This window comes from Dipodomys merriami, unplaced genomic scaffold, assembly GCF_024711535.1.
Source record: "Dipodomys merriami isolate MVZ:Mamm:240054 unplaced genomic scaffold, mDipMer1.0.p SCAF_51, whole genome shotgun sequence".
Classification (NCBI taxonomy): domain Eukaryota; kingdom Metazoa; phylum Chordata; class Mammalia; order Rodentia; family Heteromyidae; genus Dipodomys; species Dipodomys merriami.
The window spans coordinates 9,371,807-9,386,600 of NW_027206080.1; the positions used below are offsets into that span (position 1 = coordinate 9,371,807).

The 14,794-nt window shown below is 39.2% G+C and overlaps 1 protein-coding gene and 1 pseudogene across 1 annotated transcript in view; one reads left to right on the top strand and one right to left on the bottom strand.

Annotated features, from left to right (window-relative positions):
* The window catches only part of Mastl (microtubule associated serine/threonine kinase like), a 44,223-nt gene that overhangs the window by 9,750 nt on the left and 19,679 nt on the right, over positions 1–14,794 (top strand). Inside the window, exons 4-9 of the mRNA XM_069998321.1 lie at positions 106–194; positions 3,402–3,508; positions 4,066–4,216; positions 7,850–8,022; positions 10,792–11,931; positions 14,071–14,209. Coding sequence (XP_069854422.1) covers positions 106–194; positions 3,402–3,508; positions 4,066–4,216; positions 7,850–8,022; positions 10,792–11,931; positions 14,071–14,209 — 1,799 coding nt within the window. The remainder of the gene's footprint in view (positions 1–105; positions 195–3,401; positions 3,509–4,065; positions 4,217–7,849; positions 8,023–10,791; positions 11,932–14,070; positions 14,210–14,794) is intronic.
* LOC138810912 (large ribosomal subunit protein eL43-like) lies at positions 4,612–4,887 on the bottom strand (annotated as a pseudogene).

Below are 14,794 nucleotides of genomic sequence, written 5' to 3' on the forward strand. Positions count from 1 at the left end.
TTTTAAAGAACTATTTCTTTCTCTCTGCCCCCACCTCTACACATACACACCTTCTCACATCAAAACTAGCTCTTATTTTACTTACCTCTGATTTGCCTTTTGTAGGGATTTGAAACCAGACAATATGCTTATTTCCAATGAGGGTCATATTAAGCTGACAGATTTTGGCCTCTCCAAAGTCACTTTGAATAGAGGTAAGGAAAACAGTAGGCAATTTTCTTGTAAAATGTGGTAATTATTTATCCCAAAAGATACTAGAAATATGTAATGATGGGGAGGTGGCATTCTCTGATAAACAAGAAACATGGTGGAAGGAATTTTAGCTGCAAAGGTAGCATGTGGGTTTAGCATGCATAAAGTCCTGCATTCTATCTCCAGCACCAAAAATAACAAAAGGGGAAATGAGAATCATTAGTTTTTGGTCTTTAAAAGAGATACTCAACATGAATCTCACACCTCCTGTTCTCCTGACTTTTATCCCTACTGAAATTTGTTCTTAATAATTAAGCATAAGCAAAATAACTACAATATGATAGAGTTAATAGATAAAAATGAATTCATATATATATACTATCAACACCTTAGAAAACAAAGAGTCAAAGAAAGGGAACACACAATTCACACACATTCACACATGAGAATAAGTTCATTTAAGAAATATTAATGCCAAAAAGAATAAATGAACTGTAATACACTATTAAGTATATCAAAAAGGTATTCTGATCTAGTAAATGAGATTCAAAAAATACATACTGAAGTTTTTCTTGAGGGATTATAAATTAGCTAAATGATTGCTCAAGAAAATCTGCCATGGGCTGGGAACTTGGCTCAGTGGTAGAGTGCTTGCCTTGCATGCATGAGGCCCTGGGTTTGATTCCTCAGCACCACATAAGCAGAAAGAAGCCAGGAGTGGTGCTGTGGCTCAAGTGGTAGGGCACTACCCTTGAGCTGAAGAGCTGAGGGACAGTGCCCAAGCTCAGAGTTCAGCCCCTATTACTCACAGGAAAAAAAAAAATCTGCCATGCCAGGTGCTGGTGGGGTGGCTCTCACCTGTAATCCTAGCTACTCAGGAGGCTAAGGTCTGAGGATTGTGGGTTGAAGCCAGCCCAGGCCGAAAAGTCCTCAGGAGACATTTATCTCTAATAAACTACTCAGAAAAGCCAGAAGTGTTCCTGTGGCTCAAGTGGTAGAGCACTAGCCTTGAGCCCAAAGAGGCCCAGCTGGGGACAGCACCCAAACTGAGTTCAACTCTCCAGGACCAGGAAAAGAAAAATCTGCCAATACTTTTTTGTTGTTGGTGGTTGTGGGGCTTAACCTCAGGGCCTGGGCACTGTCCCTGAGCTCTTTTTACTAGACTAGTGCTTTACCACTTTGAGCCACAGCACCACTTCTGGTTTTTGAGTGGCTAATTGGAGATAAGAGTCTCACAAGGACTTTTCTCCCAGAGCTGGCTTTGAACCATGATCCTCAGAGCTCAGCTTCCTGAGTAGCTAGGATTACAGGCATGAGCCACTATATTATTGTATGCTTACCACATAAACTTTCTAAAATCTAAACATTTTAAAATTGTGAAATAGTCTAAGTTCTATAATTCCAGATAAACTATTGGAAACCCTTTTCTTCCTTCCTTTCTTCCTCCCTTTCTTTTTTCCTTCCTTCCTTCCTTCCTTCCTTCCTTCCTTCCTTCCTTTCTTTCTTTCTTTCTTTCTTTCTTTCTTTCTTTCTTTCTTTCTTTCTTTCTTTCTTTCTATTTCTTTCTTTCTTTCCTTTCTCTCTCTCTTTCTTTCCTTCTTTCCTTCCTTCTCTCTCCCTCCCTCCCTCCCCTCCCTTCTTTCCTTCCTTCCTTCCTGTCCTTGAGTTTGCATGCAAGGCTAACACTCACTACTATATTAGTCATAACTCCACTTCAGGCTTTTTAGTGGAGATAAGAGTCTCATGGACTTTCTGCTCAGGCAGGCCTTGAACCACATCCTCATATCTCAGCTTCCTGAGTAGATTGGATAATGAGAGTGAGCCATTGGTACCTGGCTTGGAAAACTGCAGTAAAATGATGTTCTTGGTGAATTAATGTCATTTATATGAAAGAATGGTCTAATTTTCTTAGTTTTATCTATAAAATTATTTGTAAAATTATTATTACTTTATCATGAGACACAAATGAAATTTGTTTTAGGTTCCAACTTTAAGTATACTTTTTAAAAGTCCTATATCACATGCAGAACATTAGGTCTTTCTTGCCCTTTTTTTGGGGGGTGGGGGGTCCGGTACTGGGGCCTGAACTCTGGGCTTGGGCACTGTCCCTCAGCTCTTCAGCTCAAGGCTAGCGCTCTACCACTTCAGCCAAAGCGCCATTTCCGGCTTTTTTTTTTTCTTATGTGGTGCTGAGGAATCGAACCCAGGGCCTCATGCATGCAAGGCAAGCACTCTACCACTGAGCCACCTTCCCAGCCCCTCTTGCCATGTTTTATATCTAAATAAAATATGTATTATTGTATACCAGTGTCAAATTATTTTGGAATATTATACCTTAAAATATACTAGTAACATGGGTCAATTTCTGTCTTGTCATGTAAGTTAATATGAACTTCCCCTGATTATACTAATTTCTTCCTCCTTTTCGGAAAACTGATTTACAAAAAATACCTTTTGCTAGTTAGCTAATGATCACTTTTAGTAATTGAGTGTCCTAAGAAGATAATAGGATTATGTATCATTTTACCTATCTATTCCAGAGAAATATTGTGTTCTATCAGACCTTTTAATGATTTTAGCTGCTTGATTAGGTGGTCAGTATTTCTTCTATGGCATATTTATACTGTACATATTTATTTATTTATTTATTTTTTCATCGTGGGGCTTGAACTCTGGGCCTGGGCGCTGTCCCTCAGCTCTTCAGCTCAAGGCTAGCGCTCTACCAATAGAGCCACAGCGCCACTTCCGGTTTTCTGGTGGTTTATTGGGGATAGGAGTCTCACAGTCTTTCCTGCCCGGGCTGGCTTTGAACCGCCATCCTCAGATCTCAGCCTCCTGAGTAGCTAGGATTACAGGCGTGAGCCACCAGCGCCTGGCTTACTGTGCATATTTATACTGCACAAAAACTACTAGTTTTGTAGATACGGTTAATAGTGCAGAAAAAGGGGAAAATTCAAAACATGTGATCATTGACTTGGTCCATAACAATCATAGGTTTTCAGAAGTATGTGTGTGTATGTGTGTACGCATACACATGCGCATGTATATGTGCATGTGTGCATGCATACTGATCCCTAGGCTTAAACTGGGCCTGGGCACTGTCGATGAGTTTTTGTGCTCAAGGCGAGTGCTCTACCACTTGAGCTGCAGTTCTCTGGTGACAATGGAAGGTTTTAAAGACATTCATGTACTTTGGTTTTTGTGCATAGATATCAATATGATGGATATCCTTACAACACCATCAATGGCTAAACCTAAACAAGATTATTCAAGAACACCAGGACAAGTGTTATCTCTCATCAGTTCTTTGGGATTTGTAAGTACTTGATAAGAAAAAACTCATGTAACATACCGTATAATGATTACCACTTAAAATTTAGCATTTCACTGGACACCAGTGGCTCACGCCTATAATCTTAGCTACTCAGGCGCTGAGATCTGAGGACTGCAGCTCAAAGCCTGCCTAGGCAGGAAAGTCTATGAGACTCTCATTTCCAATAAAACACCAGAAAATTGGAAGTGGCACTTTGGCTCAAGTGGTAGAGTGCTTGCTTTGAGCTGAAGAGCTCAGGCACATGGCCCAGGCCCAGAGTTCCAGGCCCACGACCTACAAAAAAATAAGTCTCCTTTAAAATGGCAAAAAAAAATCTAAATTTAAATAAGATCTAAATTTTATTTAAAAAATAAATTTTATTTTTCTAATTAAAAAAGGTTTTTAATCTTTCATTTAAAGTATTTTTATCTTTTTATTTTAAAAAAGATCTAGCTTAAAATATCAAGTATGAGACCTGTCTAGTTAGATGGGGTATAACTCTATTTTGGATGATACTTTTCTTAAATCTCATATTTGTTTTAAACTTTCACTTTCAATAGTTTACACCAAGTACAGAAAAAAGTCAAGAGGCTACAGACATCCTTTCAGCCCATCAATTTGAAACATCAGAACTTTCTCAAGGATTAATTTGTCCTATGTCTGTAGATCAAAAAGAGATTACTCCTTGTTCTAGCAAAGAACTAAACTCATGTGAGTATAAATGAAAATTTTTATTGTATTGTGTACTTGAAAGAACAAAAAGTCTCAAAATTCTAAATTTCATTTGGCAGTTTAATAATTTTAAAGTGTAATTGTTGGGGCTAGGAAGGTGGCTTAGTGGTAGAGCGCTTGCCTTGCATTCATGAGACCCTGGGTTCGATTCCTCAGCACCACATAAGCAAAAAGAGAAAAGCCAGAAGTGGCGCTTTGGCTCAAGTGGTAGAGCACCAGCCTTGAGCTGAAGAGCTGAGGGACAATGCCCAGGCCCAGAGTTCAGGCTCCACGACCGGACCCCCCCCCCCAAAAAAAATGTAATTGTTTGATCCTGCCATTTCTTTTTTATTTTTAATAATTTAACCCATTTATGGTAGGGTAGGAATATCTCAGATGGTAGAGCTTTTACTGGTCTTTTAATTCCTTCAGGCTTCTAATGGCAGATTTGACTGTGATGGCAGAAGTGGTGTTGTAAGTCCAGGCACCACCAGCCAATGTTTTCATGCAGGAACCGCTGCTTGCCTCTTCATATTAGTCTTACCACAGAAGGAGCAGGTGTAGTTGGCGTGCTGGCTGATTTCAGATTTTTTCACCATCTTCCTGAGTGAAGCACCACTGCAGGTGCTATATTTACCGACAATGCCGACCTTCTTGGTGCGTTTGGCCATATTGCCACAACTCAGGTCCAAGCCCAAAAAGCTGATCCTGCCATTTCTCATAGAGATTGTGGCAAGTTTTTAAGCTGTAGAATAAAATACATTGCTAATGAAATATTCCTCCAAATACCTATAATATTGTAATGATCATTGGGGAAAATTTCACTATTTTGGTCTATGGAAAACATACAGAAAGATGTAGTAACTGCAGTGTTGTGCATCTTTATAAATTGATTTCCAAAAGTTTACACGGTCATCTAAATTTTAAAACTCAATTTTTTTTTGTTTTCATTTGATTGGTTCAGTTTGATTTGGCATTTTTTTTATAGTCATGCCATATCACCCAAATTTACATGCATGTGCTATCATGCCAACCCTCAAAGGGTGTGTGTGTGTGTGTGTGTGTGTGTGTGTGTGTGTGTGTGTGTGTGTGTGTGTGTGTGTGTGTGTGTGTGTGTGTGTGTGTGTGTGTGTGTGTGTGTGTGTGTGTGTGTGTGTGTGTGTGTGTGTGTGTGTGTTAAAAGACCAGTTAGTGAGGAGGAAGATGAGGGACATAATTTGAATTTATGTAGCACTTCACACTTTGTAACTTAGTGACAGTGGACAGTTTAGTTCTATGACACCTTGTTCCTCTTCTTAGGAATATACTTAATGCCTTGAATAGTCAATGTAAGTTGTTCTCATAGACCTTGCCTTATTTTGATTTTGGACCTCAAGAAAGTTATATGTATCTAGGACATATATAGAATTAACAAGTGAGAAAACTCTAATACTTGAAAATATTTAGTTGCACCCTAATAATTGGATAAGCTAAGACTTGATTACAAATCTAATTATCCACTGAGCTTTTCTCCAAATGTAGTCTTATTTCGTTTTTTCTTTCTTTTCTTTTCTTTTTTTTTTGTCAGTTGTGGATCTTGTACTCTGGGCCTGAGCGCTGTCCCTCTGCTCTTCAGCTCAAGGCTAGCGCTCTACCACTTGAACTACAGTGCCGCTTCCAGTTTTCTAGTGGTTTATTGGAGATAAGAGTTTCAGGGACTTTCCTGCCCGGGCTGGCTTTGAACCTCGATCCTCAGATCTCAGCCTCCTGAGTAGCTAGGATTACAGGCATGAGCCACCGGCACCCAGCTGTAGTCTTATTTCTTATATCAAAATTATATGCTAGGGCTGGGAAAGTGGCTCAGTGGTAGAGTGCTTGCCTCGCATGCATGAGGTCCTAGGTTCAATTTGTCAGCACCACATAAGCAGAAAAAGCTGGAAGTTGCGCTGTAGCTCAAGTGATAAGAGTGCTAGCCTGAGCTGAAGAGCTGAGGGACAGTGCCGAGACCCAGAGTTCAGGTACCCCAACTCACAAAAAAAAAAAAAAAAAAATTTATATGCCAGAAGCTGAAACATACTGGTACCTACCATCTGGCACTAGGGAGGCTGAGGCAGGAGGATTGTGAATCTGGGTTATGTAGCAAGACCCTATGTCCAAACAAAATAAATGCCTGAAAAAAGATACCTATAGCTTTGATAAACAGAAAACTGTTGATATACAAACTATGCATATATCACTTACAGCCTTTTTCTTTTTCTTTTTTTTTTTTTTTTGTTGGTCGTAGGGCTTGAACTTTGGGCCTGGGCGCTGTCCCTCAGCTCTTCAGCTCAAGGCGAGCACTCTACCACTTGAGCTACAGCGCCACTTCCGGTTTTCTGGTGGTTTATTGGAGATAGGAGTCTCACAGTCTTTCCTGCCCGGGCTGGCTTTGAACCGCGTTCCTCAGATCTCAGCCTCCTGAGTAGCTAGGATTACAGGCGTGAGCCACCAGCGCCCGGCGTCACTTACAGCCTTTTTCTGCTTTAGTTTTGCTTAGTCTTATTAGAACGAGATAGGTACAAGGCACTGTGATGGTCATCTGGGTGCATAGAAAAATGAGTGGGCTAGGTGTAGAGCACTTGCATACCCTAGGTTAAATTCCAAGCCCCAAAACAAAAACAAGAAAACAAAAAGAATTTATGTACAGTTGTCTTTACTAAAAGCTCAATTATCTTTTGTCCAATTATATATTAAGGAATGGCTATTTTTAGTATTATTTTTATGATAAAGGTGCAAGTGTCATATAAATAGTGCTGCTTTATAGTATTGCATTGATACCCAATTTACCATTACCATTTGTTTTATCCAGTCAAAGTGAGAAAATCCTTTACACAGGGATAGGCATGTAGCATATTAGTAGAGTATTTGCCTTTCATGTACAAAGCTGCAGGTTCAGTTTCCAACACTGCCCCTAAAAGAAAGGAAATGACTTATGTCTACAGTCTGTAGTACTTTGGGGGCATAAATTCAAGCTTCTAGTAAAGCTATAGTTTTAGATTACCAGTTGAACTGAATAAATTTTGTATCATTTTAACCTTACATAATATCTTGTATATGGTACATCAGTAATGTCTTTCATCAAGAACAGCTTTGGGCTGGGAAGGTGGCTCAGTGGTAGAGTGCTTGCCTTGCATGCATGAGGCCCTGGGTTTGATTCCTCAGCACCACATAAGCAGAAAAGACCGGAAGTTGTGCTGTGGCTCAAGTGGTAGAGCGCTAGCCTTGAGCTGAAGAGCTGAGGGACAGGCCCCATGACTGGCAAAAAAATAAATAAATAATAAATAAATAAAAAGAATACCTTCAAGTTGGTTCATAAATAATAATTCATAGTTGATTTCCTTTTAATTGTAAATTAATTCCCTTATCCTGATTTTTACTTTCAAATTTAAAGAAATATTTTATAATATTCACAGCAGTACTTATATTTGTAACAATTTATGAATCTAAACGTAATGAAAATAATTCTAGAAACACTTGCAACTGTCCGAATGGTCAGACCATGTTTAGAAAGCAATCGTTCTGATATGTTGTACATCATATAATTACCTGTGAAGTTTCATATTGTGTAAGGAATTAAGAAAGCTTTAACATGATTCAATATTTGCTTTCCTACAGGTCTTGAAACACTTACTTCCAACCCAGGAGTGCCTGTGAAATGTTTAACTTCTAATCTGCTCCAGTCTAGGAAAAGGCTGGGGACATCTAGTGCCAGTAGCCAGTCCCACACCTTTGTGTCCAGTGTGGAATCAGACTGTCACAGCAGTCCCAAGTGGGAAAATGACAGCCAGGTCAGAAGACAATTATTTTAACCCCAAACCAATATGCTTTTCAAGTTAATGATAGAAATATCATGCCTTTTCATGCAAATTCTGTAATAGTTACATGAATGACAGTCGAGATTTATCAAAAATCATTTATTTTCCTGGATATCTTGTTGAAGTATTTCATTTTTCATTATTATGATTAAGTAATTATAGCAAATTGTTAGTAAATGTTTTTGGCCTCTAGGCATCTAGGTTTCCTTTTAATTCCCTACCATGATATAGACCTTACCTTGTTGAAATATTTTGTGTGTTTTTTATATATTATTTTAAAACTACTACCTTCTTCTATATTGTTTCCCACTAATTCTTTACTTAATGAAATGACAAATCTTCACAATTAACTTTTAGACCAAAGAATATTAAGGTTGGGTACTTCAAAATAATCTGCTTGCCAAATGAATGGATTTATTTATAAGTAATTTAATTTATACATTATTTTTATTTTTGCCTTTTATTATTGAAGTTATCAAAGCTAATAGTTATAAAAGATGATACAAACTAAAATGTAAAATTATATTGTCTCCCTCATTGGACATTGATAAAACTTCTTTTTTGGGGGGAGGGGGGTTGGTTGTGGGGCTTGAGCGCTGTCCCTGCACTCTTCAGCTCAAAATGAGCCACAGGACCACTTCCGGTTTTCTAGTGGTTTATTGGAGATAAGAGTCTCACAGACTTTCTTTCTTTTTTTTGGGGGGGGTCCGGTCGTGGGGCCTGAACTCTGGGCCTGGGCGCTGTCCCTCAGCTCTTCAGCTCAAGGCTAGCGCTCTACCACTTGAGCCACAGCGCCACTTCCGGCTTTTTTTTTCTTTTTTGCTTATATGGTGCTGAGGAATCGAACCCAGGGCCTTATACATGCAAGGCAAACACTCTACCACTGAGCCACCTTCCCAGCCCTCTCACAGACTTTCCTGCCCAGGCTGGCTTTGAACTTTGATCCTCAGATCTCAGCCTCTTGAGTGGCTAGGATTACAAGCATGAGCCACCAGCACCCAGCTAAACATTTTTTTTGGGGGGGGGGGGTGGGGGCCTGAACTCTGGGCCTGGGTGCTGTCCCTCAGCTCTTCTAGCTAAACATTCTTGTTAGAATAAACCTTCCATTTGATTAACTTGGATTATAGTTTCTTCTTATTCTCTGCACTCTGGTTTCTTCATTACTGTTGAATATTTGTTTCTGTAAGGGCAAATTAACTTTAGATAAACTAAATAAGAGCCAGATGCTAGTGCCTCATGCCTGTAATCCTAGCTATTAAGGAGGCTGAAATCTGAGGATCATGGTTCAAAGCTAGCCCCGGTAGGTCTAGCCCGGGTAGGAAAGACCGTGAGACTCTTATCTCCAGAAAACTGGAAGTGGCACTGTGGCTCAAGTGGTAGATTACTAGCCTTGAGCTGAAGAGCTGAGGGACAGCGACCAGGCCTAGAGTTCAAGCCCCATAACCGACCAAACAACAAAACAAAACAAAAAAAATACCCTAGATAAAGTAGTGCTTCTAAATCCTTTTTCTCCCTTTTTAAGCTATGATATGAATAACATATGCTGTAAGATGGGGTGGGAAGGTGGCTCAGTGGTAGAGCACTTGCCTTGCATGCATGAGGCCTTGGGTTCGATTCCTCAACACCACATAAGAAAAAAGCCGGAAGTGGCGCTGTGGCTCAAGTGGTAGAGCATTAGCCTTCAGCTGAAGAGCTGAGGGACAGCGCCCAGGCCCAGAGTTCAGGCCCCACGACCGGACTCAAAAAAAAAAAAAATGCTGTAAGATAGATTATAGACTTCTGTTCATAGTATTTCATCCCTTATATTCTAAAAAGCATAGCATATCATATATTATTTCAAACTACATACAGCTTTACCTTCTTCCATTTCACATTTGGAGGAAAAGATTGATGAAATTATTGTAGCACTTCATAACTTATATCACAGGAGTCTAGTGAACCACAGGGACCAGGTGATATCCTGGTACTAGTCCTCAAATTCATCATTTTATGCCTGGAAAATGGTTAATTAATTCAGGAATTTTTTTTCAGGCTTGTGACTAAGCTCTCCTTTTTCTTACTAAATAAGTTAGTGACAGTTATTATTTCATATTTATACATTGAAAATAGGGACTATTAGAGAGTGCTGAAGATTCACACTACTAGCTGAACGTTCTCATAAAAATCATGGCCACCATGCTCCAAATTGCAAACTTATTTACAAAGTTCTGATGAGTAACCAGGAAGAGTTGGAATTCAGACAATTTTTAGGGAAAGTATTTTGTTACCAGTGCATCATCAGTTTACTTATTGGCAATGGTTTTTAATTCCTACTGTTTTTGGTATTATTGCTAATGTAAAGTAATACAAGTTTATTGTAACTATTTTTGGTTTCTGATTTTTCAGTGATTAGATCTTAAGCCCAATGGAGTTGCAGTACAAAAAAAGGGCTCCCGAACAGATAATGTAGCCTTATCTCCAAATTTACCTGTTAATTTGTTCCGCTTAACAGCATGTAGTACAGTATCAAAATAAATGTTAGAGGGTAATAGACTTAAATTTTGACCAATGTTTCATTCAAAGTAATAGTATTAAGTTTATGCTGTAATTTATTCTAATTCTCTATTATCATTGTTTTTTTCACTCCATATGAAGCATAGTAGGTTATGGAGTTATTTGTCCCACATAGGTGCTATATTATAGACTAGAAGGTTAAAGAAGATCAGCTTTATGCAACTAAAAAATGCATTTTCTCCCTCTCAGGAAAGTGACAAGGCATTGGGCTCTGCAATGAGTTGGAATACAGTTGAAAAGTTATGTATGAAATCCACGGATGCCATCGAGACCAAAAGTTTCCATAAAAAGGAACTTGAATTAGTCCTTTCTCCCATTCATAACAGCAGTGTTAATCCTGCTACTGGAAACTCTTATGTAAAACTTGGTAAAAAATGCTTCTCTGGGGAAGCTTCTTGGGCAGCAAGAGAACTGGACATTAATAATATAAACATGACCACTGATAAAGAAGAGTCTGGCTTCTACCACTCAAATCAGTGGGCTGCGGATTCTAGTGGTATGTCTGAAGAGCCCCTTGGGAAAAGAAATTTAAAAAGAAGTTTTCAGTTGATTGACTCTAGTCCTTGTCAGGAAATCATGCAGAATAAAAAAAATTGTGTAGAATATAAGCATAATAGTGAAATGACAGATTGCTATACAGATCAAAGTACAAGCTTAACAACTGAAGTCCAGAATCTTAAGCTCTCACTGTATAGAAGTCAGCAAAATGATTATGCCAATAAGGAGAACATTGTCGATTTTTTTACTGATAGGCAACAAACACCAGAAAAATTATGTATTCCAATGATAGCAAAAAATCTCATGTGTGAACTAGATGAAGATTGTGAAAAGATGAATCAGAAGGATGACCTAATTTCTACTTCTCTATGTTCTGATGATGATAGAGCTCCTAAAAGTATATGTATGGACTCAGATTCATCTTTTCCTGGGATTTCTATGATGGAAAGTTCATTAGAAAGGCAGTCCTTAGATCCAGATAAAAGCATCAAAGAGTCCTCTTTTGAAGAATCAAATATTGAAGATCTTATTGTATCACCAAACTGTCAAGAAAAGAACTTTCCAAAAGATGTTGAGAACCCTGCTGTCCAAGACAGTAACCAAAAAATGTTAGCTCCTTCTTCAGAAGTGTTGAAAACATTAACTCACTCTAAGAGAAATGCTGTCGCTTTTCGAAGTTTTAACAGTCATATTAATGCATCAAATAACTCAGAACCATCCAAGATGAGCATTACTTCTTTTGATGCAATGGAAGTTTCAGGTGTTTATAGTGGTTCATATCCCATGGCCGTAACACCTATTCAAAAACGAAGATCCTGGATGCCATATCAGGTATATTATCATGTCATTCTTTTTTTTTTTTTTTTTTTTTTGTCGGTCGTGGGGCTTGAACTCTGGGCCTGGGCGCTGTCCCTCAGCTCTTCAGCTCAAGGCGAGCGCTCTACCACTTGAGCTACAGCGCCACTTCCGGTTTTCTGGTGGTTTATTGGAGATAGGAGTCTCACAGTCTCTCCTGCCCGGGCTGGCTTTGAACCGCGATCCTCAGATCTCAGCCTCCTGAGTAGCTAGGATTACAGGCGTGAGCCACCAGTGCCCGGCCCATGTCATTCTTTAGAAATGACATTCTATGTTATTCTTTGAAAATTAGGGAACGTTTGCGTCTCAGCTAGACCACATGGTATTAATTATATAGTTTTGTTCTTGTTGATAATCTATGGGTTGTTGGAAGTTTTAATGCAGAAAGATAAATCTAGTAGTAATGATTATTTCTTATTCTTTTTAATTTTTTAAATTTATTTTTATGCTGGTCCTGGGGCTTGAACTTAGGATCTGGGCATGGTCCTTGAGCTCTTCTGCTGAAGGCTACTACTTGAGCTACAACTCCACTTCTGGCTTTTTTAGTAGTTAATTGGAGATAAAAGTCTTATGGGGGGCTGGGAAGGTGGCTCAGTGGTAGAGCACTTGCCTTGCATGCATGAGGCCCTGGGTTCGATTCCTCAGCACCACATAAGCAAAAAGAAAAAAGCCGGAAGTGGCACTGTAACTCAAGTGGTAGATCGCTAGCCTTGAGCTGAAGAGCTGAGGGACAGCGCCCAGGACCAGAGTTCAGACCCCATGACCGGACCCCCCCCCAAAAAAAGTCTTATGGACTCTCCTGCCTGAGTTGGCGTTGAACTGAGAGCCTCAGATATCAGCCTCCTGAGTAGCTAGGATTACAATGTTAGCTACCAGCTCCCAACAATGATTATTCATTGCTTTTTTGTTTTCTTTTTTACTATTTTTAATGATGCTTTCTTCCATTTGTGTGACCCTGCATGCTTTTTCCTAAAAAAATAGAATCAATACAATCATATTTTCACTTAATTGCAGCAGTACTGAGGTATGAACTGAAAGTCTACTCTGTCTTCCAATGATATAATTAAATAATCTTTTCTTTAAATAGTTGGAATTGTTATTTCAAATACTACATACTAAAATATGTGTATGTTATTTTTAAGACTTTCCCCTTTTGTGGCATTACTAGGTTTGAATTCAGATTTTCACAGTTGCTAAGAAGTGCTCTACCACTTGAGCTACATCTCAGCCCTTTTAGCTTTAGTTTTTGTTTTCCATGTAGGCTCTAATATTTTTGCCCAGAATGCCCTTAGACCTCGATTATCTTAACTCCATTTCCCATGTAGCTGGGACTATAGGTGTATATCAACAATTAGCTTTTGGGGTTTTTTTTTGTGATAGAGTCTTGCTAAGAAATGTTCAGACTATTCTCAAACCATTGTCCCCCTCTTTATTTCCTGAGTAGCTGAGATTACAGACATGCATCATCACACTCAGCCTAAACTTTACTTTTTCTTTTTTCTTTTTTGTCAGTCATGGGACTTGAACTTGGCCTGGGTACTGTCCCTGTCTTCAGCTCAAGGCGAGCACACTACTACTTGAGCTGAGGCGCCACTTCCAGATTTCTAGTGGTTTATTGGAGATCAGAGTCTCACGGACTTTCCTGCCCAGGCTGGCTTTGAATCTCGATCCTCAGATCTCAGCCTCCTGAGTAGCTAGGATTACAGGCGTGAGCCACCGTTGCCTGACTCTAAACTTTACTTTCACAGACCAAAAATTCACTTTTTTTTTCTTCCTTTGGAGGGAAATTAGAAAAGGCATAAACTAACTTTAAATTGTGAGGCTTGGGTTTCCTATTCAGAATTTAGTAAGGTACTTAGGAGTTCCTTAACCTCAGAGCCTGTCTTTACCCTGCCCTGGGCCCCAGGGTGGTGTTTGGCAATAATTATATTAAAATTTTACATATAAGAGCTTTTTCATAACTTGTAACTAATATGAGTTTATTTTCAAATCCCTGATCAAGGAAGTCATGCCTAGTAGCCTACGTTCTAGGTTTTGGTTGTCATTTCACTATGTCTATCCACTGTGAAAATAATAAGATATTGGTTGTCTCTTAAATTCTTTTTGACTTACCAGACCCCAAGTAATGTCAAGTCAGGAACTTCATACCGTACTCCAAAGAGTGTCAGAAGAGGGGCAGCCCCAGTGGATGATGGGAGGATTCTAGGAACCCCAGACTACCTGGCACCTGAGCTCTTACTGGGCACAGCTCATGGTAAGCATGTTTTTGGGTTTTTGGTTATCCAACTGTACATCATCTTTTAAAGTAAAATTGTTTTTTTAAAAAAAGGCTTTGGGTCGGTCATGGGGCTTGCACTCAGGGCCTGGGCACTGTCCCCGAGCTTTTGTGCTCAAGGCTAACACTCTGCCATTTTGAGCCATGGCTCCAATTCCAGTTTTCTGGTGGTTAATTGGAGATAAGAGTCTCATGTCATGGACTTGCCTGCCTGGGCTGGCATTGAACCAGGATCCTCAAGTCTCAGCTTCCTCAGTTGCTAGGATTACAGGCATGAACCACCAGTGCCCAGCTAAAATTTCTTTAATACTTAAATAACCTAGTGCAAAAGGAAAAGAACTTATGAAATATTCTTTGTCATATAAATGGCATTTATTATGGGAAAAGGGAATGACTTTTACTCTGTGAATGTAAAAGACTAAACACTCTGGGAAAGAATAAAGGAGCAGAAGACACTGTACAAAAGGAAATGTACTCATTACCTGACTCATGTAATTGTAATCCCTCTGTCATCACTTCTATAATAACAGTAAATTAATAATTTTCTAAAAAGACTAACCACTA